This window comes from Thunnus maccoyii, chromosome 19, assembly GCF_910596095.1.
Source record: "Thunnus maccoyii chromosome 19, fThuMac1.1, whole genome shotgun sequence".
NCBI lineage: Eukaryota > Metazoa > Chordata > Actinopteri > Scombriformes > Scombridae > Thunnus > Thunnus maccoyii.
The window spans coordinates 21,659,540-21,683,974 of NC_056551.1; the positions used below are offsets into that span (position 1 = coordinate 21,659,540).

Sequence of the window (24,435 nt, forward strand, 5' to 3'; positions counted from 1 at the left end):
TGGTTAAAGCTGCTATAATCTCCATTTTTATATTAACAATGGATCAAATAACTTGTATGTGAAAGGGTAATTTGTAGTAATAAACCCACAAATTATCACCTGAATCTGCAGTTCTCCTCAGCTCTACACAGTGTTCTAGTGTCTTTTAGCTCTTTGTTTTGGTTTTCTGTAACTTAACTGTTTTGGTTCATTCCCACTGCTCTCATCAGCATTGTTTTCTTATGCAGCAGGCGGCTTTTCAGCAATAAAGCTCTAAAAACCCACTGTACACTACCTGCCGTTACCTGCCAGGACCAAACAGCTGACAGATAAAGTTAGCAACTAGCTAACGTTGAAGCATTTAGCGGCTGAGGAGCCAGACATTTCCCTCAGGATTTGGTGGAGACCAAGAGCTAAAAGGAGAGTGAATATTGAACTTACATCTGGCACGTTGCTAGAAACAAGACTCAGACCAAATGACTATTGATGTTGGACTGTATCTGCTGGATTTGTAAATAAGAAACTGTTTGCTAACAAGTTCAAGGTATCAACTTAAAAGGTGATACACAGTGTTTTGTGTACAGCTTGTTTCTACAAAAAAGTCAGTTTATACAGGTTTAAATACCGAGACAGTCAACACTGACTTCAACCATAAGAACCTGTTACCTTTTTCAATATTATTATTCAAATCTAAACCTAATGTGTTGGACTAAAACTTTGGTTTCTGATGTCAAAGTCTCCCCGTGTCTGCCTCCCTATGACTTCTGTGCAGTATAAGAAATGTCAAGCTTCCTGGATTAGGAAAAAACATGAGAACGTAATCCAGGCAGCATTTACATTTCCTCCAAAATGTTTTAGCAAAACAAATCAGTAAATATATATTTTGTAGGAAGCAGGATTGTGATATAGTACACACACCTGTGTATGCACCCTTGTGACAACAGCGCATTAAAGAAAATGCTAATTAAGGAGACATTTTGTCACAGACAGCAGGTGTTTGAATTGCTGACAAGGACACAACTGTAAACAAAACCAGTGCACAGAGAATCGCAAAGGGGACGTCTGAGTTCATTTTACTTTGCCTTTGTATTGCACCATAATTAAAATGAAATGTCTTTATTGCTGTTGTTTCTCTCTCTCAGACCTATTCTTTATGGTTCTATTGATTTATTATTGGCTGTTATTCCAACCCACAATGGGCTTGTAATAGTTTTGGTTCGGAGATTGCTCCCAGCTACAATGAAAACGTGAACCCTGACTTTATTTCTGTTTTGTTCCCCTGTCAGTGTGATGAATCTGAATAGAAAATTTTGCAATGGAACAATAAAAAAAATGGGGTATGTTTGAGAAACTGTCTGTATGTGTCATCTTGCATTAAATTTGATAGGGCTCACAGTAATTGCTTGAGTGCAGGGCAGGTCCTGGGCCATAGAAATGTTATTACTGCTTTGACTCTCTTGACAGTTAGGGATTAATCAGGTTTTTATATCTTGAAAAAACTTTAACTATTTGATGGGTTACAGAACTTTAAGGCATAAAGCAGATCAAGTGTGTATGCGAATGCTGGTTAGAAATGAAATGAAACTGCAGTTTGTATTGAAATAATCAAAAATACAGGCCTGGATTATTTTTAATTCTGCAGTAGTATCATCGCTATCCTGCAAATTGTGGACTTGGTCTGACCTTTCCTTTTCAAGTCAAGTTCTTGGCACTAAGTAGACCCAACATCTAAATGCAGGAGGTGATCTGTGGTGATTACAACAGCTGCATATCTGAACAGTCCATTTATGTTGTAGACACCTGGTTCATAGTTTGAATTTTCATGAATTGAAACTCAACCTAATCTGGCCTGGTAAAACACACTTGTGTGTTTACACAAGAAGCAACCAGGCTTATAATGTTGAGTATTTTTTAAGAGGTTAGAGGTATTGATTCTTTTGGCCAACAGTTTAGCCAGAGACACATAGTGTGTAGTTTTAGTGGGAAAAGCTGTGTTCTGTGTGGGAGATCTCAAAGAATCGAGCAACAACGAGGATTCTGCTGGGAAAACTAAACCTTCCCAGCATACATTTGATTTTAGTCAACAATAACAAAAGCTTCAGAGGGAGGAGGTTGGGTGGTGTCAGCAGAGTATTTCAGGGAAGTGTCAGTTTATATTCATGCAGGTTGAACATCTAATGAATATGATATATATGGATGTAACAATTTTGCTGAAAGACAGGTAGCTGATGATCGGGCCATGTTTCACGGTGAAACATGATTGAAGCGGCTGATGCCCATCAGTCAGAAAATGCAGGTACGACTATCCACCATATAATGTTTCAGGCAAATATCCTGTGTACTTAAATGTACTTATGATCACAGTTCCTCTTGCTGTTTAGCCATGCTAGTGGCATAGCTCTATAATGTAATGTCGGTCTGTCTGTCCACCACTTTGGTCCAGACTTAAATATCTCAACAACTATTGGATAGATTGCCATGACATTTGGTACAAGATATTCCTGGTGCCCAATACGTAAACCCTAATAACTTTTCCTGTGGCAGCACCATCAGGTCAAAGTTTTCACTCATCCAGTGGAATATCTCAAAATCCAGATGGATTGTTACAAAATCTGATACAGACATTCGTGGTCCCCAGATATTGTTTCCTAACACCTTGGTGATCCTCTGACCTTTCCTGTAGTGCCGCCAGGAGGTTGACATTTATGATTTTGAGTAAAATGTCTACAACAACCTGGATTTCCATGAAATTTGGTACAGATATCCATGTCTTCAGGATGAACTGTACTAAAGTGTAGTGATCCTGTAACCTTTCTTCTAGCAGCATCAAAATTTTGATTTGTCCAATACCTTGGTTTATGACCAAATACTCACAAAACTAATGACATTCCCATCTGCCTCAGCTTTAGTTTGTGATTACTGCTAGCACACCAAACTAATATACTGCATGTTTGCATTTAGCTCAAAGCACCCCTGTGCCTCAGTGCAACTTCAAGGAGTCACCAGCATGGTTTAGACTCTTCGTCTTGTTGACATTATGTCGTCATGATTTTTGAGGTTCCCTCTTGCCCCATTGCATAACTTTGCAGTGTCTTCACTTTTCATGTGGAAAGGCAGCAACACAAATGAGTCATGTTAAGTTGAATACCAATTAGTGGTATGTGTCAGCTTTAATAACAGTCTGACAGTCACCGTTTCAAAGTTTTGAACTCAACCTTTGAATAAGTAAAGAGGCCATAGAGATGTTGCCTGAGGAAAGGAAATTTATGTAATGAGGTGTTGGGTGAAGTCTACAATTGTGACATGTCATTGAATTTTTTACAGCAATATAAAGTCACTGCGGTGCTATGCAACATTTTTGCAAGCCTTTTGTTGGCACGTACGCACTGGCTTTCTATCACTGATAAGTGGTTTTGTCCTTGGGGGAATGATGCACCTTACAGCTGGCCCAAGCAAGGTCAAACCTCTCACTGCGCCCGTCCTTTACTCCCAAAAGTGCTGCTGCAGTAGTTGTGGCATTTAGAGGGCAAGGTAAGCAAAATATAATTAGCCTACTGCACCTACAGTATTTAACTGCGAAATAAATACAATATGACAGACACTGATGCAGAAATAAAATGTGCAAAATGATGAAATGAAATGCAACTGTCAGGTTCACAGGCGATGCGCGCGTGTTGATGTTGGGGGTGGGGTAAGTGGGACTAGAGGGAGTACTGCTGTGTCTCTTGATGCGCCAATCACAGCTTAAATATGCAAATATATTCAGCTCCTGACTGACAGCTCGTCGTGTCATACGCTGTGAGACCTTCCACCAAACATGTTTCTCTGTCTGTCTCTTTCCCTGTTTTTTCTGTCTCTCTGTCTCCCAAATCCTATCTCTAACTCTTCCTGGGGAGCAAAGCAGCATGTGTTGGCCAAGTACTGGGAATGAAAATAGAAGCAATCATTTATTCATCGATTGAAACATCAGAGGACTAAGAGGCAGTGAGTGAGTAGGAGCAACAAAGAGCGGGAAAGATAGACTGGCTGAAGGATGAGGGATAAAAAGAAGGGTGGGGGCTAAGTGAAATTGAGTGGAGATCAAAGAAGGAGAGAGGAACGTTGAGTGAACAAAAAGTGGACCATTTTGCGGTGATAACAAGTCATCAGAACATACAAATAAGAGACATGACAAGTGATGGAAAAGAAACACAAATAGGGGTTATTCCAGGTGGTAACACTGTTAGCTTGTGACAAACAAAATCCTTGAAAAATAAATGTTTCGCAACTAATAAAACTTTGTGATCATGTTGAAAATGTTGCCACAAGGTGAGACTGAAAATTGTATATCCTAATCAGTACAAGGTCAGACATTTTATCTGTTTTTAAAACCTTAAAGCGAGCATATGTCACACACACTGAACAGCAGACACTGTGGCACAAGTGGCAATCTAGCTAAGGATGCTAACATTAGCCACCAGCTACTGGTCGCACTACACCAAGTAAGGCTGTAGCAGCACAACCCCTGCATGAACTGAATTGAAGAAGGAGGTGATGTAAAAGTGATCTCCATATGATCAGCCGTACACTAAATGTGCTGTCACATGGCAGCTTGTAGCTTTTTACAAGGCAACAACCCGAGCGTCAGATTTCTCTGTTTTATTGACACGAATCATTAACTATCTCATCTCAGATACAACACATGTCCAGCAAAGCGCAAAAAGAGTGAAAAGCTTTTGTCCTCTGCAAGGGTATACATTTAAACAGCATTATCCTTCACTAACAGTGGGGGGATACATGACATGAGACGGGATTATCCTCTAAAAAAAAAAAAAAAAAACCTCTCCCAACTACAGGCGAATAATGTGAATTGAAGATAGGAGGACCCGATTCCCAGGATACAATACTTGATACATTCTGTTTTTTGTTTTTTCTTCAGAGATGTGATCTAGATAGATTCCTCCCACGCAGTCCAAATAAACAAATACAGAGAGGCAAAACCGGTGCCAACATTACAGTGATACAAGAACATTTGAAAAATAAAATGATCGCAAAGAAATAGAAATAAACAAAACAAGAACTAAATAGAAAGAAGCAGGAAAAAAAAAGTAAATATTTTGCAAATCCTCAAATCCCAAAGTTATTCTGTGTTGTCCCCCCCTCCCATCTATCATCCCTACCTCCTTTTTTTTTTATAGTATCATACAGCAAAAGACATTCAGAAGAGCAGACCAGAGTGATAGAAAACACTCATGCAAAGAAAGCCTTTTTCACATATAGTCACTAACACAGGAAAATCATCTCAAACAACAGTGCTGTCAACAGTCAGTGCCTTCAGGTCTTTTAGTGGATGTTATTGTTGTTGCTGTTCTCTACAGACTTTTGATTTGCTACTGTACTTGATAAAAACGATATGACAGACTGCATCCATTAGGCTATCAAGTCTTCTGACTAGACTGACCTCCCACTTTTCTGTCTGTCCATGGGACCTGGGGATCCAACAGTTTATTACCCAACAGTCTTCGCTTCAGGACCCCCATTGACCAAAAGAAAAGTTCAGCTGGGAGGGTTTCTGCAGAAGAACCGGAGCCTCAGGAATGAGCTTAGGATGGTACTCCATTATATAAAAAAAGGCGTGATGTTTTTCTTTTTTTGGCATCTGTTCTTATTCTTTTAAATCTGATATATAGTCTACTTTTACAATCATTTTCTATGCGGCAAACAATTAAAGAGTTTCATTCCAAACTCAAATACCTTTAACAAAATGATGGCAGCTATTAAAATAAAGTCTACTATGGGTAACTATTAAAGTTAGAAGTCATGTTCAGACCTTTATTTACAAAAACAGTACATTTTTTCTAACAGTATCTGTGATTTTGTGATATTAACTGATAAAACTTCTTTTTGTTATATAACAAATATATCACATTTTGGAATGAAACCCTTCAATTTTTGATTTTTTTTTTCAGTGTCATGTATATGCACATTCAATCCACTTTGCATTCACTGTTGATGCAGTCTCTCGGTAAAAGTTATTTGATATTATAAATAAAATGGTCTTGCCATAGAGTCTTTTTCTTTCACAGATATATTTTTGTATATAGGGAGATCTCTACACAGACAATATGTATTTACGTATGTAATCCATTTTCCGTGGTTACAGTTCTTCTGAACGGATCACATGGAACAGCGTGACATTGTAGAGGACCTGGTGGCCATTATTCCAGGCATAGAGGGCACGGTCACGCGGGTTGTAGTCCAGCATGGAGATATGCGAGTACTTATTCTGGAAGGCAATGTCGATGTACTCGTACGTAGAGGAGTTGGTGGAGTAGGCGTAGTAGACCTTGGTGCCTCCTGAATATCCGTTGGTGACATAGAGCGTGCCGCAGATCATAAAAGACTCGCCGGCACTCCTTTTGGGGTGGTTGGTGGTCCAGCTCTTGATGATCTGCAGTGTGTTGGGGTTCAGCTTGCTGATGACAATATTGCCTGCATTCTGGTTGGTGGCGTAGACAGCCCACAGACCTCCTTCGTCCACCATCAGGTCAATGTCGGAATGGCCGCCCCAGGCGTAGTGATACGCGTTATTGAAGCCGGCATAGTCGAGCTGCCGGGACTTGCTAATGGAGGAGGTACGGAAGTCGAACTTGATGATGACGTGGCTCTGGAATTTGTTGAAGTAGATGGAGCCGTTGTAGACCACCTGACCTGTCCCTGACCATGGGTGGGGCAGCCGGTGGGACGTAAAGTTGTCTGACGTCATGAAGTCCTGCATCGACTTGTACTCCCTCACGAAGCGGTTGTTGTGGTAACCATCCATGTACCAGACCTAAACATCATGACAGGAGGGAGAAAGAAGAATTGGGATCAAACACGGTGATACTTCAGAGCTAAAAACCCCTACCGTCACCATTCATCAGCGTGCCTTTGTGAATATCTGAATCTTGTAGGCAGATCACACACAGAATAAATCAAATCACACCGTCAAAAAGGATCCCAATTAAGTTAGCACTGAGACTTCCTCAAGGAGCAGACGAAGCTTAGATACGGCAGCTTCTGAATACAAACAGTCAGGATGACAGCCGCGGGGTGGCATGAGCTGGGCCCCGCAGGGATAATGCCCATCATTCCAGATAAAAGGCTTGTCTCAGCTGCTTCGACCCAGCTTCCTGCAGGCCCCTGCAGTGGTGGGCAGAGAGCTCTCATGCCGGAGCCGCTAGAGGCTCAAACACTTCCACAGTCTCAGTGGGACTGAGACACCTGAAGCCCTTCCCCTATCTGCTTCCATGTGCTGCTGTGATTGACTTAAAAAATGATTCACATCAAGGAAGCGGGTCTCCACGGGCACGGCAAAAAACCAAGGTAAGGAAACCAAGACATAAAAAAGAACAGAAGCAGGCCTGTCTGCTCCCATCAATTACACTCATTCTTCCTCTTTCTGCCCTTTGATAACACAGCACATCTTTCATTTTTCCTGTTCAAAGTGTATTAGTTTCTAAAAAAAGTTGCCTTTACAGTATGCTAAATATAATCTTAGTCAGCAGTAAGACTTTTTTAATATACATATTATGCAGCCTGTGTTGTCACAACAAATTACACAGCTACTGTACTGTCTGCTCTTTATCCTTTTCCCTCCTTTGTGACATTGAGAGTTCTATCTTTTATTAACGTGTCCCATAAAGTGTGTGCACGAAGAGCTAGCTCATGTTTAGCAGCCAAATAAACTTTCTTTATTTCCAGCGCCCACCCTTCCTTGTCTGCTAGGCTGCCTCCCGTTAAAAACCATATAGATTTATCCCCCGCATTTTCATTTTAATGTGTTTTAGTAATGAAAGCAGAACCATTTACTGAGCCAACAGAAGCCCTGCTCCACAAAGCGAAATCAGATGCAATCAGCTGATAAGAGGAACCGTGACAAATGAACACAGACTGTTATTAAATTTCACAGCGAGAGTTGACCTTCATCTACAATCAAGGTCAACTCTAAAAAAAAGAGAGAAAAAAGGTAAGGGGTGTATCAGCACTGGTTTACAGCAGAGTGGTTGTATCATTTTCAGAAGTTAAGTAACTAAGTATCTATAATTTACACAAAAAATGCTATACATAGTCAAATTATTATTTAAGTATCACAACGCATTGTGATTGAACACCTTAAATCAATAGTTGGAAATTTTGGGAAATATTCACTTTTTTGCCATGAGTTAGATACAGAGATTTATTTCATATCTGTCCATTAAATATGAAGCTGCAGCCAGTTAGCTTGGCTTAGCATAAAGACTAGCAAGGGGGAAACAACTAGCTTGGATCTCTCCAAAAGTTACAAACCTGCCTACCAGCTCCTCCGACAGATATTGTTATCTTCAAACAGAGCCAGGCTATCTGTTTCCCCCTGCTAGTCTTTATGCTAAGCCAAGCTAACCGTCTACTGGGTATAGCTTCATTCAGCATGCAATCATGAGTGGTATCGATCTTGTCATCTAACTCTCAGCAAGAAAGTGAATAAGCACATTTCCCAAGTTGTCAAACTCCTGTTTTAACTTTCCAAAAATAGTGCTGATACAATGCCTGACCTTTGGTGCTTTGAGAAAATGAGCATATTTCTCTGCAAAACCCCTTTTTTCCATGGCTAAAGAAGCCAAATCTGAAATGTTAAATGTTTAAACACAAGCAGCCATACAACAGCTTTGCCTCAATTAAGTAAAAGACTAACATTTGCAAAATTAGGATTAATTAAATCAATGAAAGAACAAGAAGAGTAGGGAAATTAATACAATTTCATATCTGGGAGAGATGATTCACCTCCGTGTTGTGTGACCATGTGCAGCGGTACATACCCGTGTATCTCCTTCAGGTGCCAGAGGGTCAGTCATCCAGGAGCCAAACCTGGATCCGGATGTCTTGATGGTGATGGGATCACTGATGCCCGTCAGTTTGCCGCATGCTGCAAGGAAAGAAGTGAGATGGGAACATCTAGAGCAAAGCCCATTTTGGTATTTAGACTAATTCAAAATTTATTACAAGGGATTCATTTTCATTTACTTTAAATCCAAATTAGCTTGCCTGAAGGATGAGGGAGTTGACGTCCAGCTTGTTGCTATGTCTTTAATGCCTTTCTCTTTGCATGATGTAATGTACAAAGACGCTTATTATTCCATTCACACCTGCTAATGCCTGTTTTACTCCCCCTGTGTGGATGTGTGAGAAAGTGAGAGGGAATAGGAAAGAGAGCGCCTCTGTGTATTCTGCTCCTGTGTATTCTGCTTGTAAGCTGCTGTAGTGTTAATTAGTGCTGATTGAGGTGTTAATGTGAATTTGACAACACAAACACTGGGCTCTGTGTCCCTTTGTGACTGAGAGATGGTCAGACTAATGTGCCCAAATAACAATACTTCTCACCTCCGCTGCAGTACATCCATTCGTTCAGACGCTTACCGTTTTTCAGGGGGTATTTCAGGAAGACAAAGGTTAATTAGATGGTTTTGATGAGTTATTTTTACCCCCTGAATATAATGAGTCGTTCTGATATGCTAATTTAACGAGTGGGACTGTGACAATGGCTCATTTTTGGTTTTCATTAGCATCTTTCTCTGTGAAGTGTTACATCCATTAACCCCTTATTATAACACTCTTCTTCCCTCTGTCTTTATAACCCCTATAATCTCTCCTGCCATTAAGTGTTGTGAAATGAGATTTTACCTTGTAGGCATGACATCCAGATTTCATTTTTGTTTCCTCTGCTTATCAGTCTCACTCCATCTTCTCATCTTGCCAGATTTCCTTCACTTACATAATGAAACTTGTGGGTTTGCATATGTGTTTGTGTGTCTCTTTGTGCAACATATGTTGGATATGTGTGGGCATCACACCTAAGCGGCTGCTGAGAGACAAACACATGGTCACATGAGCAGCATCTACTATGCCTAGCCGGGGTTGAGTCCCTTACATAACCCTCAGTGGGATTAAGAGACTGCAGTAATACACTGTCCATTGATTTATTTATTTCTTTTCTCTAATCATGGCTCTATCTTTAGATGACAACTACTGTTGCAGGCTGCTGGGGAGCCAGCTGATGGATCTGAATTCTGGAGACAACCACAGGGTCTAATCCCCTTTTGGCCTGAATTTTCTGGCGACGGAGCAGAGGGCAGAGCAAATAAAAAAACCTAATGGGAACTGGCGCTGGTATAACAAAAACAATATAAACTTTTACCCTGGATTCAGATATAGGCTACTGTTGAATAAACACTCAGTTCCTAGGAAAGAGAAATATTGATAATTTTGTTTATTTCAACATGGGTCTTATTTTTGTAGTTTTGGCCATCAATTCTATCCGTAATGATGATGTTATACAAACCAAAGTAATTGCTGAGACCTGGAAACACCACCAGTGCTTAAACAATCAGACAGCTTGTAAACATGATTATCTAATCCACCTTAATTGGAAGTAACCAGCTTCTTATGATGAGTGATGGGGTCCAACATGAACACATTATTTTCTGCTAAAATTAGATCTGTTTTGGTTGTTTCTGTTTTCTTTTCACAGGTTTGAAGGGGGCTTGGCTCAATTGGAAAAAATTGGATGTCACATATTTCTTTGCACCAATGAGGAGGTCATTAGTGGGTTGGTCACTGTTGCCAACTGACTTCTTTTTTGCAATGTCTTCCCAGATTTCAGCAGTTAATCAACAGGAACGATACCCAAAAATAACATCCAAGTTGTAATAAACCAAATTATTCTGCAACAGAGACAATAGAGAGCCAAAATTAACCTTTACATGCTGTTTATATATTCTGACCCTTCACTGTATCTCCTCATAGACAGTCTTTATACTAAACTTCTGATCATAAATCTATTTTTCATTCATAAACACTTTATCAGTCATTAAGAAATGGGTGATTAATCCTTAATGACGCTTTCAGAGAGAAGGGAGAGAGTATTCTTTAAGTTTTACACTATTTGTTTACGGAGAAAAAGCATTCACAATCATACTATATTATGACCCAGTGTTACATAAAACAGGAGAACATAACAGCCATCATGATTTCAATGACTGTTGTTGAATGGGAAGAATGCAACAAAATTTTTTCAACGGTGATTTTGGCATTTTTGAATAAATACGGGTCAAATTTAATCCAAAACACTCTTTATGTATCGGCTACACAATAATCAAAAGAAATATTTCATTTTTGTATATTGTGGATCACTTTAGGACTTAAAAGTTTTAATATTTCAGGCTAAAAGAACGATGTTTAGGGTGTTGTTACTTCTCTCAAATGTAAACATTTGTCAAATTTGACCTGAAGAATGTGTAAGGGTTAAGACCAAGAGAGAGAGTGAGGTTGTTTAGAAAAAAGAGAAAGACTGATTCACTGACATGTGAACCTCACTATACAGTAATATTATGTAATTTTATTCTCTGCAGAGGAAGGGGATAACGATGGTAGCAGAGCAGAGTATCAGGGCGATGTGTGCTGGTATGACCTTCCTGCTCCATTCATCAGTATTTCGGTGTGAAGGCTCTGGATTTGCCTGAAGCTCTCTGTGCCTCCACATTGCTGGGACACAGCACAGGGTGATTTATTTATTTGATTATTGCCCAGCAAGCTGGCATGTCCCCTTGATCGATGGCCATTGTGTCCCAGCAGCCGCTGGGCTGTTAGTCTCTCCAACACAAAACAGCTTGAAGGACAGCTCTGCAGGGACCCTAGTTACTCTCTTTCACTTTTTCTGCTCTCCCTCACTCTATCACCCTCTCTCTTATTTCCCTCACCACCTTCTATCAATTTCTCCTGTTGCTCTATCTATTATTCAGCACTCAAATTTCTCCTGCCCTCTCTATATTTCCTTTTTTTTCCACCCTGTTGTTTGCTGCTGATGCAAATTTGACTAGTGACCTTCCCAAGTTTAAGCTTAATAACAGGAGTGTGCTGGAGTGTGTTTGTGTGCACTATGCATGAGTGCCCCTGCAATCGTGTGAAGATGAAAGGAATAGCTACCCTCTGTTCTGTCTGAGCCAGTCCCTTGCTGGGTGACCTCGCCTTTATCTGGTCTGATCTCGTACACATACACACACACAAACACACACACACACTGGAGTAACTCCCCGCAGTTCCCTGCTCTCCTATCTTTGGCAGTCTGACCACCAGATGTGAGGAGCAGCTTGTGCACTGAACTGAGAGTGAAAACATGGATAAGGCTCCTGCTCCAGTCAGGTAGGTAGTGAGAGCAGAGGTGGCCAGTTAAAAAAAAAAAAAAAAAGAACTGTGTGTGCATGGATAAAGAGAAAGAATGACAGTAGAAGCCACTGGGGAGCTGAGATTAGGTGTGTGCTTTGCGTATTCTATATATATTCAATTTAAATACAATCAGTGTCTCCGCTAGCATTAAAAAAAAAGAACAGTCGGCATTGTAACCGAAAGCTTTTCCTAATTTCCCTCAGTCGTCTTGCACAGTGAATAATTTGAAATAGGGACACAATATACCCGTGATGTGCAACATGTAAGTGTCTTTGCGCTTGCATTATATCTGAGTCACTATAGTGTGGGTATGCATCTATTAGCACTGTGGGCTGTGACAGAGGTGTGAAGAGACTGAGACAGGGGCTAAAAGCTAAGATAAGACTATGATGGGAGCTTGTAAGCTGAAGGATGCAATAGCTCTCTTGCTCCGTTTGCTCACCACATTGTGTGTGTGTGTGTGTGCGTGTGTAACCATCTAAAACACCTCATGTGTTATTTAAATATCCCATTTATTCTGTGACAGCAAGTCAGTTCTGTGAGAAGATATCATTGACTCATTTTACCATTACCATGGAATTTTAATGGAATTTGTCTCAGTGTCAAAACACATAAAGCTTAAACTTAAAAGTTAAAGGTTGTGCCTTCTGGGGCTCTGACTAATGCTTATTTTCATTACAGACTATTCTTTTGATTAATGATGTAGTTTGTAAAATGTGAAAGTGAAAAAAACCTGTCACAATTTTTCAAAGCTCAAGGTGGCATCTCCTAATAGTTTGTTTTACCCAGTACCCAAAAATATTTAGTTTACACTCATATAAAACAGAGAAAAGCAGAAAATCCTCAAATTTGAGGATCTGGAACCCAGAAAATATTTTTATCAGTTAAAAAAAAATGGTGTTGATTGATTTTCTGCCAATGGACTAATGGTTTCAGCACTAGTGCCTTGTTTCTCTCTCTCAGGGAGAATTTACAGAAGATATGGATGTTACCTGAATGTAACTATAGTTCTACCTGCACAGCCCTCTAACAGACTTCATTATTTGTTAATCCTAACAAGGTAAGGGTAAACAAACGGTCCATTAGAGGGTTAGCATGTACAAAATAGAATCATAAAGTATAAATGGCAAGTGTGTTATAAGACTGTGTTTTTCGTGTGGTTGAGCATCGCAGCCACACAGAATGTTCCTGTGATGTTCTGTATCATGTGAATATGCCTGAGAATCTCTTTCTGGCCAGTCACAAAACAAAACTGTATGTCAGTGGGAGTATTTGTGCATGCACATGTTTGAAACATGGTGTGTGCCAACAACTTTCTGTGCCTACCTAATTTTTGCATGCATGCTCGGAGTCTCTCCTCAAGATTTGACACTCTGTTGTGGAGCTCCTCGTAGTCATAGGCCCCCATCTCCTCCTGAAGTTCGCTTAGAACTGACGTCAGATTCTGGACCTCCTCCTTAAACTGCAATACCAATTTGGCATCGGCTTTGTACTCCTCCAACACTGGTATCAACGGTCTAAGCTCCTCCATTTTCGCTTTTATGGCCTGAAAGGATTAGAATAAGCTCGGTTGAGTGTCATGCGCGAGAAAAGGAAGACCCGCTGTCCATAAAAGAAAAGAAAAGAAATAAAAAAAAAAAAACATCTGTCTGAACCTGGCTACTCTAACTCTATCCTGCCTCTTTACTGACAAGTGTGTCCATGTTTCAGTGTGTGTTTGTGTGTGAACAGCTGTGTTTGGTCTGTGCATGTGTGTGTGTCTGAGCAAACAAACCCGGAAAATATTCTCCGCCCGCTGGACGAGCAGAGCAGGTGGCTCCGTCCTGGCAGTGACCAGCCGTTAAAAAGCAAGCCCTCGGTACACCGACAACAATTGGGAAAGCTCTTTATTGGTCATCATCGTTTAAAATGCAACATCGTATTAAGGGTTACATGCTTTTACATGTCACACACAACAAAGTGTCTCGAATTTTACGTCTATAGTTTTACGTATAGATTTGTTGAGTAACCAAATATGCATAGACAAAAGCCAAAGGAAAATAAAATGAATAACAGCAATTAATAATAATAATAGTAATAATAATAATGATAATAATAATAAATGTATTTACGTTTGAAAAAAGCTTTTAGATGGAAAACTTTGACAGCAGTAACATGCAGGAAGAGATCAGTGGTGGGTTGGTTTGGGAGAAGGGTGGGGTTTCTTAGTCTTAATGGTGCTAAAGGTAAATTAACTGTTTGACGCCCAAATGCTCTCAGTACTGTGGCCCAGTTCAGGGGAATCTGGAATTGACCTGCCTCTTCTTCCCTGTGGCTCTCTTTACATGTCTTAAAGTTAGCCCTGCAAGCAAGAAAATGACAAACTGTTGACAGGGGCTGGAGCTTGCTAACCTCTCTAACAGACACACAAACAAACAAACAAACGCACACACACTTAGTATATGCACTTAAAGACACGTTACAGAAAATAGCACGCATGCACTGAATGTGGCGTTTGGTTAGCGTGAGGTCTTTGGAGCATGCAGGTGACAGGATCACACAGATGTATCAGTGCAGGTAAGATGATGCGAACACTGAAGCTGCTTTTGAATCAAAGTACCGCTATTAGATCTCAGTGTCTATGCAAAGATAAAGGTAGTCTACGCTGAAATGATGCGTTTAGAGCTGCAATGATTAATCAACTGAATATTCGATCAAGCAACTTTTTTACACAAAAATGCCAAACATTAGTTGGTTTCAGCTTCTCAGAGTGTTGGCCAAATAAAACAAGACATATAAGGATGTCATCTTGGACTTTTTCACTGTTTTCTGACATTTTTAAGATAAAATGACTAATCGATTAGTTGAGAAAATAATCACCAGATTAATCTTAATCCTATCGACTGGAGTACCTGTAGACCCTAGAGATATACTTTATGTCATATCTCACAGGTGCTTTATTCTATCATTCAAATTTTTCATGACTTTGTCAATCAATTTGTTCCTAATGACTTCATGTCATTGTTTTCTGTCTTAATTAGTGCTTTTTTTAAAAATACTCATGTATTGGTGTCCTGTGGGACCCCAATCAAAAGCACCTAATTCCATCTCTGCAGTTTTAATAGATGGAACAATTTAATGAGTTTATGTTTGTCATGGGTCCTGATTTAAAGTATCACACCCTATCACACTGTCAGTCATTTTGAAGGCTTGAGTAAAATCAATATTTTTAGGTTTAGGATTGTTCATGTGATAGTGCATGTTTTACACTATTCCCTGACATTTTATAGGCCAATTAATCAATTGAGATAATATAATTAAAATTACTGTTATTGTCCTTGTTAAATGAAGAAACAAAAGTATTATCTGAACCTAAATAGAGACATTATATCAGCAATATTTTTAAAAAAAATGATACCTTGCCCTATATGCAAAAGATTTATTCAAAATAACTTTATTTTGATTTAACAGTAAGCCCTCTAAGAAAAACTCACAGATGATTTAGTGCCCACTAGATACTGGAAGTGCAGAAATATTTGTATTCACTCATCAAGCTAACACTCTGAGTGTGTACAACATTTCACAATTACATAGTCATTATGATAAACACGAGATGTCTTATTTAATCTCCTTATTTCCATGTTGATGTATGATGCCATCACACGGCTTTATAACGTAAGTTTGTAACTGGTGAGAAATAAGGATATGAATTACCACAGCTGAGTCAAAGCATCCAATTATGTAACCTCTTTGATTATGCATGCATCATGAATTTATTGGTATGTGTGGTGGTTCAGGCAGTTCTGAACCATCATCACAGTGGGAACACACAAACAAAAAAATGGGTAAGCTAGTGTGTGATGGGCTGCAGAACAGCGATGACAGAATGGCGGTTGAGTTGATGGCATGACGACTGGCTCTTAGATCAGGGGCTCCGTACCTTGTATTGCTTGGCGATGTTCTGCTTGTGGTTCTCCTCCACCTGCCTGAACTTGGACTCCAGACCGCGGAGCTGGACCTCCATCTTCTCCACGTACTGCAGGTCCCTCTGGGTCCGCTGGTCCAGCACCTGGATGGACTGGGTCATGTTCTGGACCTGAGGTGCCATATGAACACATTGGCTTGAGTAATGAAACAAATCTCTTATCTCTCGTGGTGTAATTACAGCAATGAGATGTAGAGAAAGCGCAACAGACTTTCAATATGTTGTTTTGGCTCGGCTTTCTTCTTGCAATGATTCACAAACTCTGACATCGGGCCAACTAGTCAGGGGCCTCACACACACGGTGCAAGTGTAGAATGCATACTGTTAAGACATTTGTTTTTTTCCCAAAACTGTTTTGGTCCAGAAACTCCGAAGACTTGGCACATTTTCTATTTATTCAGTAGAGATCTGTTGATGCCTGTATTTTTTGGCATCGTATGTGAATCAGCTGGCTATTCTACATTTAGGATTATCTCCATCCTTGGATAAAGGGTATTTTTCCATAAATTTGCTTAAATGTTCCTTTTGTGTAAATGAGGTACTCTTAGTTTCTAGTCTATGGGTATTGAGCTCTGTTGCATCATTAGATGTGTTGCGTTGGATGTGTGCAGTACAAGAGAAACTCGCACAGAGTAAATGTACTGCTGCCTCCCATGATGCCTGTTGGGTTTCCAGGGAGCTCATTAGAGTATGATTCCTACTCTTGTCCCACAGGCAGAGAGGTGATTGGGAGACCACAAACCTGGGTAATCCTGTGCGTGTGCCTGACATCTATGATATATATAAGATATCATGATATCTTTGTGTGTGAAGTAGGTAGAGAGGGAGTAAAGGTGGTTGCTCTTGTATGACTTTGATTGCTAGGGGCCACGTGTTGCACAGGAGTTAAGTGGTAATTACCTTCTCTAACAGCTGCCTCAGTTGTTTGGTGCGGGCATCCCTTGAGCACATGGACTGCTGGGGTGCCACCACGGTGCAGACACACCTTCCCTCACTATCCTGGGCTGAACTGTACACCTGCCACGCATCGTCTGGGTTTGCCGGCAACACCTGAGGACAAAGATAAAGATAAATAGAGAGGAAAAAGGGCAGTTGAAAAGTGATTCTGGAGGAGAGAGGAGCAAAGCATGAGAGGAGGAGAAGACAAACAGCTCAGAGAAAAACAGAAAAAGACAGAAGACTGACACTTTAGCATAAAAATACATCACTGTAGGTGGTCGGGTCAATAAGAGCAAAGAGGATGCTTTGCAGCTATTTGCACTTTTGGTGTACTGTGCCCATATGATGCTAAATCTGTGTTGCATTTGCATCACCATCTGGACACCATCAACCACCAGGCTCCACCCCTTTTGCACCATCATACTGTATAATTTTAAAGCCACACAAAGGGAAGATGTAGCCAATCGAGTCAGCTGAAGCAACTTCTATTATTCAGTGGGTTGGGTGTGTGGAAGTTCTAAGTGTTAAGTGTGACGTGTCAGGAAGATTTTTCTTTTTTCTTTTTTTTAGAGAGGGAGAGAGAAAGAGAACTCCAGTTTCTAACCTGCTGATCAGATAAGACTGACACTTTGAAACAGATAAGTCATCACTGCATCAGCGATAAAAATCACTGCACAGACCTGCTGATGGATTCAATTATAGTGTGAAGGAGTGAGTTTACAAAATCCAAAAGGAGCATGCAGACTGTCACTCAGCTGCACAGTTTTCTACCAAAGGACGTGCTGACAAGACAAAGAACAATGGTGTAACTTCATCACTCAGCTACTCAGCCAGACACGGACAACCGCATGCCAAAAACCACTGTCACTGCACCTGTCTTGATATCTCAGAGATATCTCAGGTTCTACTGATGTAAAACTACCTAACTGACAAAAAAGAAGAAATAAACCTAGAACATTCAGGATAGCTGGGTAAATATCAGCTCACTGAACCTACTGATTTCACCTTTTTTTTAATCCAACTGCCTAAAAATCCACTTGACAGAGCGCTCACAGTGTATCTTTGCTGACAAAGAGACGGTTATGACAGCAGCCCAGAATCTGCCAGGAGCATGAAACAAAGAAACGCTTCATCCTGACTCTGTAACAGCACCTTGGCTTTGTGCGCCTCTCTCATTTACGCACACCCTCCCGCTGTTTCTGGCGGTAAAAAAAGAAGACTGCCTTCAAATTTGTCGTGTCAATCCCCCAATTTTTCCACCTTATTTATATCGGTGCCAGCGAAGAGAACCAGCCGATAACTTTCCACTTAGTGCAGGCTACTCATGTCGACTGAGACAGCAGCTCAGTGGCAGCTGGAGCAACATCAAACCCAGGAGGAAGATATATGATGCCTCTCCAGGACTTTTTTACTTTTGCGCCTTTACGCGCAACACTCGTTGAAAGAAATTCTCCTCATAATTAAGAAGCAAAAACTCAAAAGAGCGTATATGTTGCGCAGCTTAACTCTGAATTGTAATTTAATTGCAACAGTCGTCATTCATTCAGAAAAAAAATACAACCAGCCTCAGGAAATATGCGAAACTTGCGCACTTACTCCTGTGCTCCGATCTGGGTACCCTCCCTGTGCCGCCGTGAGCTTGGTGGTATTGAGCCCCACCAGAGAGGGGAGGGTCTGCGACATCCAGTTGGTAATCATCGCCATGGTGCTGAGCACGACGCCGATCTTCAGCAAAGGCACCGACATCTTTGCGCGCTGCTTGGACTTTATTCAAGCCGTCTTCATTCTACAGACTCCGGGGAGAAACAAGGAAGGCGAGTCATGTTGCCCAGAGTAGCTTGTTGTTTCACCCGGGACTCCGGCTCGGCTGGTCTTTTTTTGGACATCTCCAACGAAGCACTGGCTGCGAACGAGTCGGACGCGATAGTGTCGACCGAAATGGGAATTTCGGGATAGAACTGCAACACTTGATCCAGTGGAAGATGGAAAAAGGGAAGGGAGATAAACCCGAGAGTTGGAAGCGTCCTCTGGATAGCTCCTCTGTCTGCGTTGTCCCGCACGCTGGTGCCTCTCCGGTGCCCCGTTACTATTTCGTTCACGCCCGACGGTCCGCCTCCTGCCTTGGTGAGCTCTGTGATTAAGTGCAACTGACTACACACACAGGCTGCTCCAAATGGATGAGAGGAGGAAGGAGGAGGTACTACGGATCTATCTATATCGCCAGACGCAATGATGTCAGCCAGGTTGAGGTTCGTTCATGGTAATATCTGGGATTGCGCCTGATTCGCCCAAAAGCTGCCCGACACTGACTGTCCCCAGAGGGAATGACATGAGCAGTGCGGCTGAGGTCGGTCGACACTGATGCTGAAGGATTATTTATAGCGGACAGTGACATTTCTTTCTCCACTGCTCCAAAAGGAGAGGTGGGCTCGCTGACATAGAAGCGAACCTCCTCGGATCTCACATGGTAAATCAGGCTTTCATAGGCTATAAATTAAGACAACCTTTGAAGTGATCTGCACAGCACATGTGTCTAATTAAACCTGAGCAAAATGTCGCATTTCAATGACAGTGCGCTGATAGGGTTCAGAATATGTCTTATTGATGGGTTATTGGATGCCTTCAGCTCAGAGCGCGAGCGTTTAATCCGCGTGACTCTGGCGCCATCGTGTAGCTGATTTTGGCGTTGCTGAAATAAAAATGTAAGGGCTATTAAAATGCAAGGGAGAGCACATAATATTATAAAAAATATATATATTTACAAAATAGTTTTTTAAAAAACCTCACCATTAAAAAGAATTACTTTACATTATACACATGGGATGTTATTGCACTAAATCAGGACTTAAACATTGTGGGTGCATTAGCAAGTGCAGTTTTTGGTGCATGTTTTTGTTAAGAATAGCATGTTATAAAATAGGATTTCTTTTTAAATGTTCCGAAATGACAAATTATTCATCTGTCTGTCCACATCAACAGGCCTACAGGCAAAACTGCAGTACTGCATGATACATGAGGTCCCCAGAATAGCAAGAGTGCCACGGTGTCCACAGCTATTTCTGTCAGCACCATAATGCATTTTTCTGGTAAACTGAAAAATGGAAGGAAGAAGTTTGCGCTCACTGTTCCTTCACATTTCTCTCTCCCCCCCTCTCTCTCTCTCTGTCTCTCTCTCTGTCTCTCTTATCTCTCCAAATTCTTTCTGACCTTTGAGGTGAGGGCTCACAGTAGTGATGGCTCCACAGATTACTGTGAAGTATCAGCAGGGGTCACCTCTGTCCGGTCCAGTCTAGTGTTCTGTAATAGTGTGAAGTTCAGTGCAGCACAGCGGTCTCTGATGACACAGCTTTCGAATGGATACGATGAGTTTTCTAAGCGATCCCAGTCGGTTTCAATATAGGTGACACAAGTAATCAAAAGTTTAGGTCCCAACTCTAATATAAAGTGCTCAGTATATAACAGAGTGATATAAGGAACACAGGTGCACTGACAATCAACAAGTCAGTTACCAGCCAGTCAATCAGAGTTAAAACCACAATCTTTCATTGGAAATGCACTTCAGTACTTATACTGTGGAAGGCTCAAAGGAGTGAGGCTTTATAATTGTCTACATGATCTCAAATGTTTTTTTATAAAGAGTGTATGCATAATGAAAGCAGCACTTGCACACTTATCAGTTATGCAGTCTAATATAATAGCCCTGCTCCCTGCATGAATAAAACTGTGTCAGAGAGGTGTTAATCAAATTGAGAATGTGGCTTGTGGTGTTGTGCTCTACCTGCTGTTTACTTTTCATTTTACAATATAAGACGCAAATGTAGATGTAATTTGTAGATGTACCTGGATGGATGAACAAGCAGGCACTTAAGAATGTAAGACAAGCATCTTACAGTCTAATAAAAAGAATCTCAACAAACTGCAGTGTCGGAAATGATGATTAACTGAGGATTAAAGATTCATAAAAAGCAATATTTTTAGCTGTGCTATTGGACTGTATTGTATTATAGTGAACAGGTGGTTAGATTGTATGTATACAGTAGGATAACAACACTGACACGCTCAGTACACAAAGTAGAAAGTGTTCATAAAGTGGAAAAAAAAAAAAAAAATCACATTTCCAGCCCGCAAGTGCACTACAAAATGCACCATATCTCCACCTACTCCTCTTCTGCTCGCTTTCTCTCTCCACCCCCCCTTTGCCTCGTCGCTCAACCAACCATACTGAATAATAAATAGCTTCAACCCCAGCTGCCAATCACACCACACATATTGCAATTCAGCTCAACTCCGTCTCAGCTTCTCCCGTAAAACCAAATTGATTTTTTTGGTTTCATGCATTAAAACCTTTAAATGTTTCAAAATGTTCCCATGTTGGATCCTTATTTTAAACTTGAGCAGCGTAGAAGCGGACAGTCCTTCAAATTCAGTTGTTTCATGTCAATTAGAAGCTATTTTTTTAAACTGTGAGAATCCACACATCGATTTAAAACATACATTATTAATTGTGTGTGCATAAGTGTGTGTGTGTGTGTGCTGGTGCTTAACAGTAATTCTTTGTATTGATGGCTGTTTGTAGCATTAGTTATGGTATGTAGGTTGCATGGTGTCAAAGGGGCTGCTATAGCAGTGCCATCTGTTTTGTCAGGTGTCAGTGAGATGCTGTAGGATGTGGGCCTGCAGCCATGGGGGAGCCACTAGGTGAGGAACAGATGCCGCTCTGGCTGCTTACTATTCTTCTCTGTGTGAACACCAGACAGTAGCCAAATCCTTCAGCGGAGGATAAAGGTGAAGGAATGCAGGCAGAATTACAGAGGAGAGTGTGCTACTAATCAGGCGTCTCCCCACTCTTTTGGCCAGATGTTAGGAAAAGAGCCGCGGCCCCCACACTGTCTGAAACCGTGTAAGACTTTTGCAGCAAGGTGGTTAATCTGGTCATTAAAAAGGGCATCATTGTTCGACATCAAAGGTCGAAGCTGTACTGCCTGGATGGCTTTTTCTCTTTATGAGTGATCTGGTAATAAAAGGCTTTATATCTTCATATCTCTGGATACACCTCTCACTTTTTGTCTTCAAACAGAGATGAGATGTGAAGAGTCCTGGCCTTCCTACGTTGAAATATAGTGTAGGTTTCTATAGCAGGGGGTTGTATTAATAGAGCCTGTCAGTGTATCTTGTGTTTCTGTTCTCCTGGAAGTAAGCGGACAGGCAGGCTGAGGACTAATATCGACTTACCTTCAAGCAGAGGACACACACTCTCTCAGGCCATCAGAGACAGAGACTCTGCCACTGTAACGTGGGCCCTGACCTGCACCGAGCAGGACCAGAACCGACTGTCACGAAACCCGAAGTGAAACACGCTACTCTCTCTTCCTCTGTCCCCCCCTCACCCCCCCTTCTGACTGATGGCTTCCATCAATCAGTGCAAATAGCCCCATTGTTCGATTGTGTCAGCGTTTTTGTGCACTCTGCCGCTCTACTGTATGCCCATTTCACATTTAGAACTTGCTGCATCAATGTAGAGAGATGAAGTCGTTGCCAGTGATGCTGTGTTGTAAGGTTACAGCATTGATCGAATTACAAATCACATTTCACATGAATGTCAAAAAGCAAGCTGTTGCTCCGTGAATATTAAAAAAAAAAAAAAAAAAAATGCTCCACTCACAGCACACTGACATTTCTCATAAATTTGCAGAAATCAATTGGCTGACATATATCTGTCAAGGCAATATTACATCAATATTGTTCTAACACGTCAGTTATCAGGGCCAACTGGATTTGTAGCAACCTACTTCCAGCACATTTTATTAAGTTTGTCACTTGGACTAGAGTATATCATGGACACACTGGGACCACAGATTAATTTATTGATAGTACCTCGGTGGCACATTTTCTTTTCTTTTTTTTTTTTTTGTCTCCAATTACCAACCACAATTGGATTCACACAACAGTGAAGCTCATGAAATATGACTCTCTTCAAGCAAGGGCAATTAAATCATCAAATTCTTCCAACCAGTGGTGGCAGGGCCTGGCAATAAATAAGAACACTCACTCTTTCTCTCTCTGCTTGTGAGAATTTATAAAGGCAACAGTTTAATGCAACAGTAACTATTATGTGTTTTGCTGCAAATGGCCTTTTTAGATAGCAGGAAGTAATTACTAATCCCAATAAAGAATCACAGAGATGCATTTTATTAACCAGTAATTTTGTCCTACTACTAAACTGGGTGGCTTTATATTACTGGACTAAATGTTCTCTTCCCCTCACAACAGTAAGTCACATTGTGGTCATTGAGCATGCTCAAAACAGCTTCTAAGAGAGACTGCATTTGATTGTGGAGCTCTGATTTTAAAACACCAAAGAGCAGCAGCAGCAGCCCATAATTGAACAATGGACCTTTTTTTTTTAGAGGAAGCTAGCACATTTTATACAAAATATCCCTGAACTTGTTAATCAGACCATTTGCTGACGAGGAAATTGACAAATCATGCAAATATTCTCCCTATATCTGGTTCGTTTGTCAGCCCCGGAGGTAAAGATACTGAATAGAGCTCTGCTGGATCTATCCGCGCCCGTCAAGCACAATGTATTCACATCATGTAATCCCACCCGTTAATCTGTTTAAGCGGGGTAGAGGGCTAATTCACCGGGGCTCTTTATACGAGGTAACCGGGTAATCTCACGGTGGATCTGGAGCCAATTAACCGCGGGTTCTAGCTTTTAATACAATAGGTGGAAAATGGCGTTTTAAAAAAAAAAAAAAAAAAAAAAAACCTACTTGGGTGAGTTCTGTGCCCATGAAGATGAGGAGAATCAGAGTCAGGAGCTTGTTCGCAGGCTGCATCTCTTGCCTCCGGTGTGTGTGGACCAGCGGTCTCACATGCAGATCGAGTCCCTTTGCGTCCCCCCGCACAGCAGTCCTTTCCTCCCGGGTCTCTGTTTTTTTTTTTGCGCTGCAAGTCGCTCGATTCTTTATGTTTTGTTTTGTTGTGGTTTTTTTTAAAAAAAAATCCCTCAGCAACCCAGTAGCAGAAAGCGACCGATCTGTTTCACGGAATCGTCTCTGTGCATATTCATTTCATATCGGGGAGCCTATCTCCAGAGCCTCTCCCTTCGGTCTTCCGTGCCCGCACTTATTTATCGCTGCGACGGACTGTGGTGAACATTGGGCTCAAGACGCGCAAACCCTGTCTTATAGCTACACGGCTATAAACCTTCACTCTGATATTGCCAAAAGTTTACCTCCCCGCCTCAAGCTGCCGTATAAGCTCCCGATGAAAAAATGAGAGTGACGGCGCTGTTCATGGTGCTGAAAACGGAAGTTGCATCGCAGAGA

The 24,435-nt window shown here is 41.1% G+C and overlaps 1 protein-coding gene across 4 annotated transcripts; it reads right to left on the reverse strand.

Annotated features, from left to right (window-relative positions):
- Nucleotides 1–4,383: 4,383 nt before the first annotated feature.
- olfm1b (olfactomedin 1b) lies at nt 4,384–24,163 on the reverse strand. Of its 4 annotated transcripts, none has more exons than XM_042396192.1 (6): nt 18,698–18,790; nt 17,063–17,267; nt 16,118–16,273; nt 13,525–13,744; nt 8,796–8,902; nt 4,384–6,790 (listed from the first exon to the last, which is right to left on the reverse strand). In XM_042396192.1, the coding sequence occupies exons 2-6, from the start codon at nt 17,111–17,113 to the stop codon at nt 6,116–6,118; spliced, it is 1,209 nt and encodes a 402-aa protein (XP_042252126.1). In that variant the 5' UTR covers nt 17,114–17,267; nt 18,698–18,790; the 3' UTR covers nt 4,384–6,115. The 4 variants fall into 4 exon arrangements, with proteins under 4 accessions (XP_042252126.1, XP_042252124.1, XP_042252125.1 ...); XM_042396190.1 differs by lacking the exon at nt 18,698–18,790 and adding an exon at nt 18,254–18,414 and having other exon boundaries at nt 4,385–6,790; nt 17,063–17,212; XM_042396191.1 differs by lacking the exon at nt 18,698–18,790 and adding an exon at nt 23,878–24,163 and having other exon boundaries at nt 4,387–6,790; nt 17,063–17,212.
- Nucleotides 24,164–24,435: the final 272 nt, after the last annotated feature.

Bases quoted from the DNA above. Each gene is read 5' to 3' on its own strand.
- olfm1b (XM_042396189.1), bottom strand. From the start codon at position 18,847: ATGTCGGTGCCTTTGCTGAAGATCGGCGTCGTGCTCAGCACCATGGCG. The intron at 17,213-18,697 runs GTAAGTGCGCAA...CTTTGTCCTCAG, and splicing joins ACCCAGATCGGAGCACAGGA to GTGTTGCCGGCAAACCCAGA. The intron at 8,903-13,524 runs GTAGGCACAGAA...CTTTCCTTGCAG, and splicing joins AGCATGCATGCAAAAATTAG to CATGCGGCAAACTGACGGGC.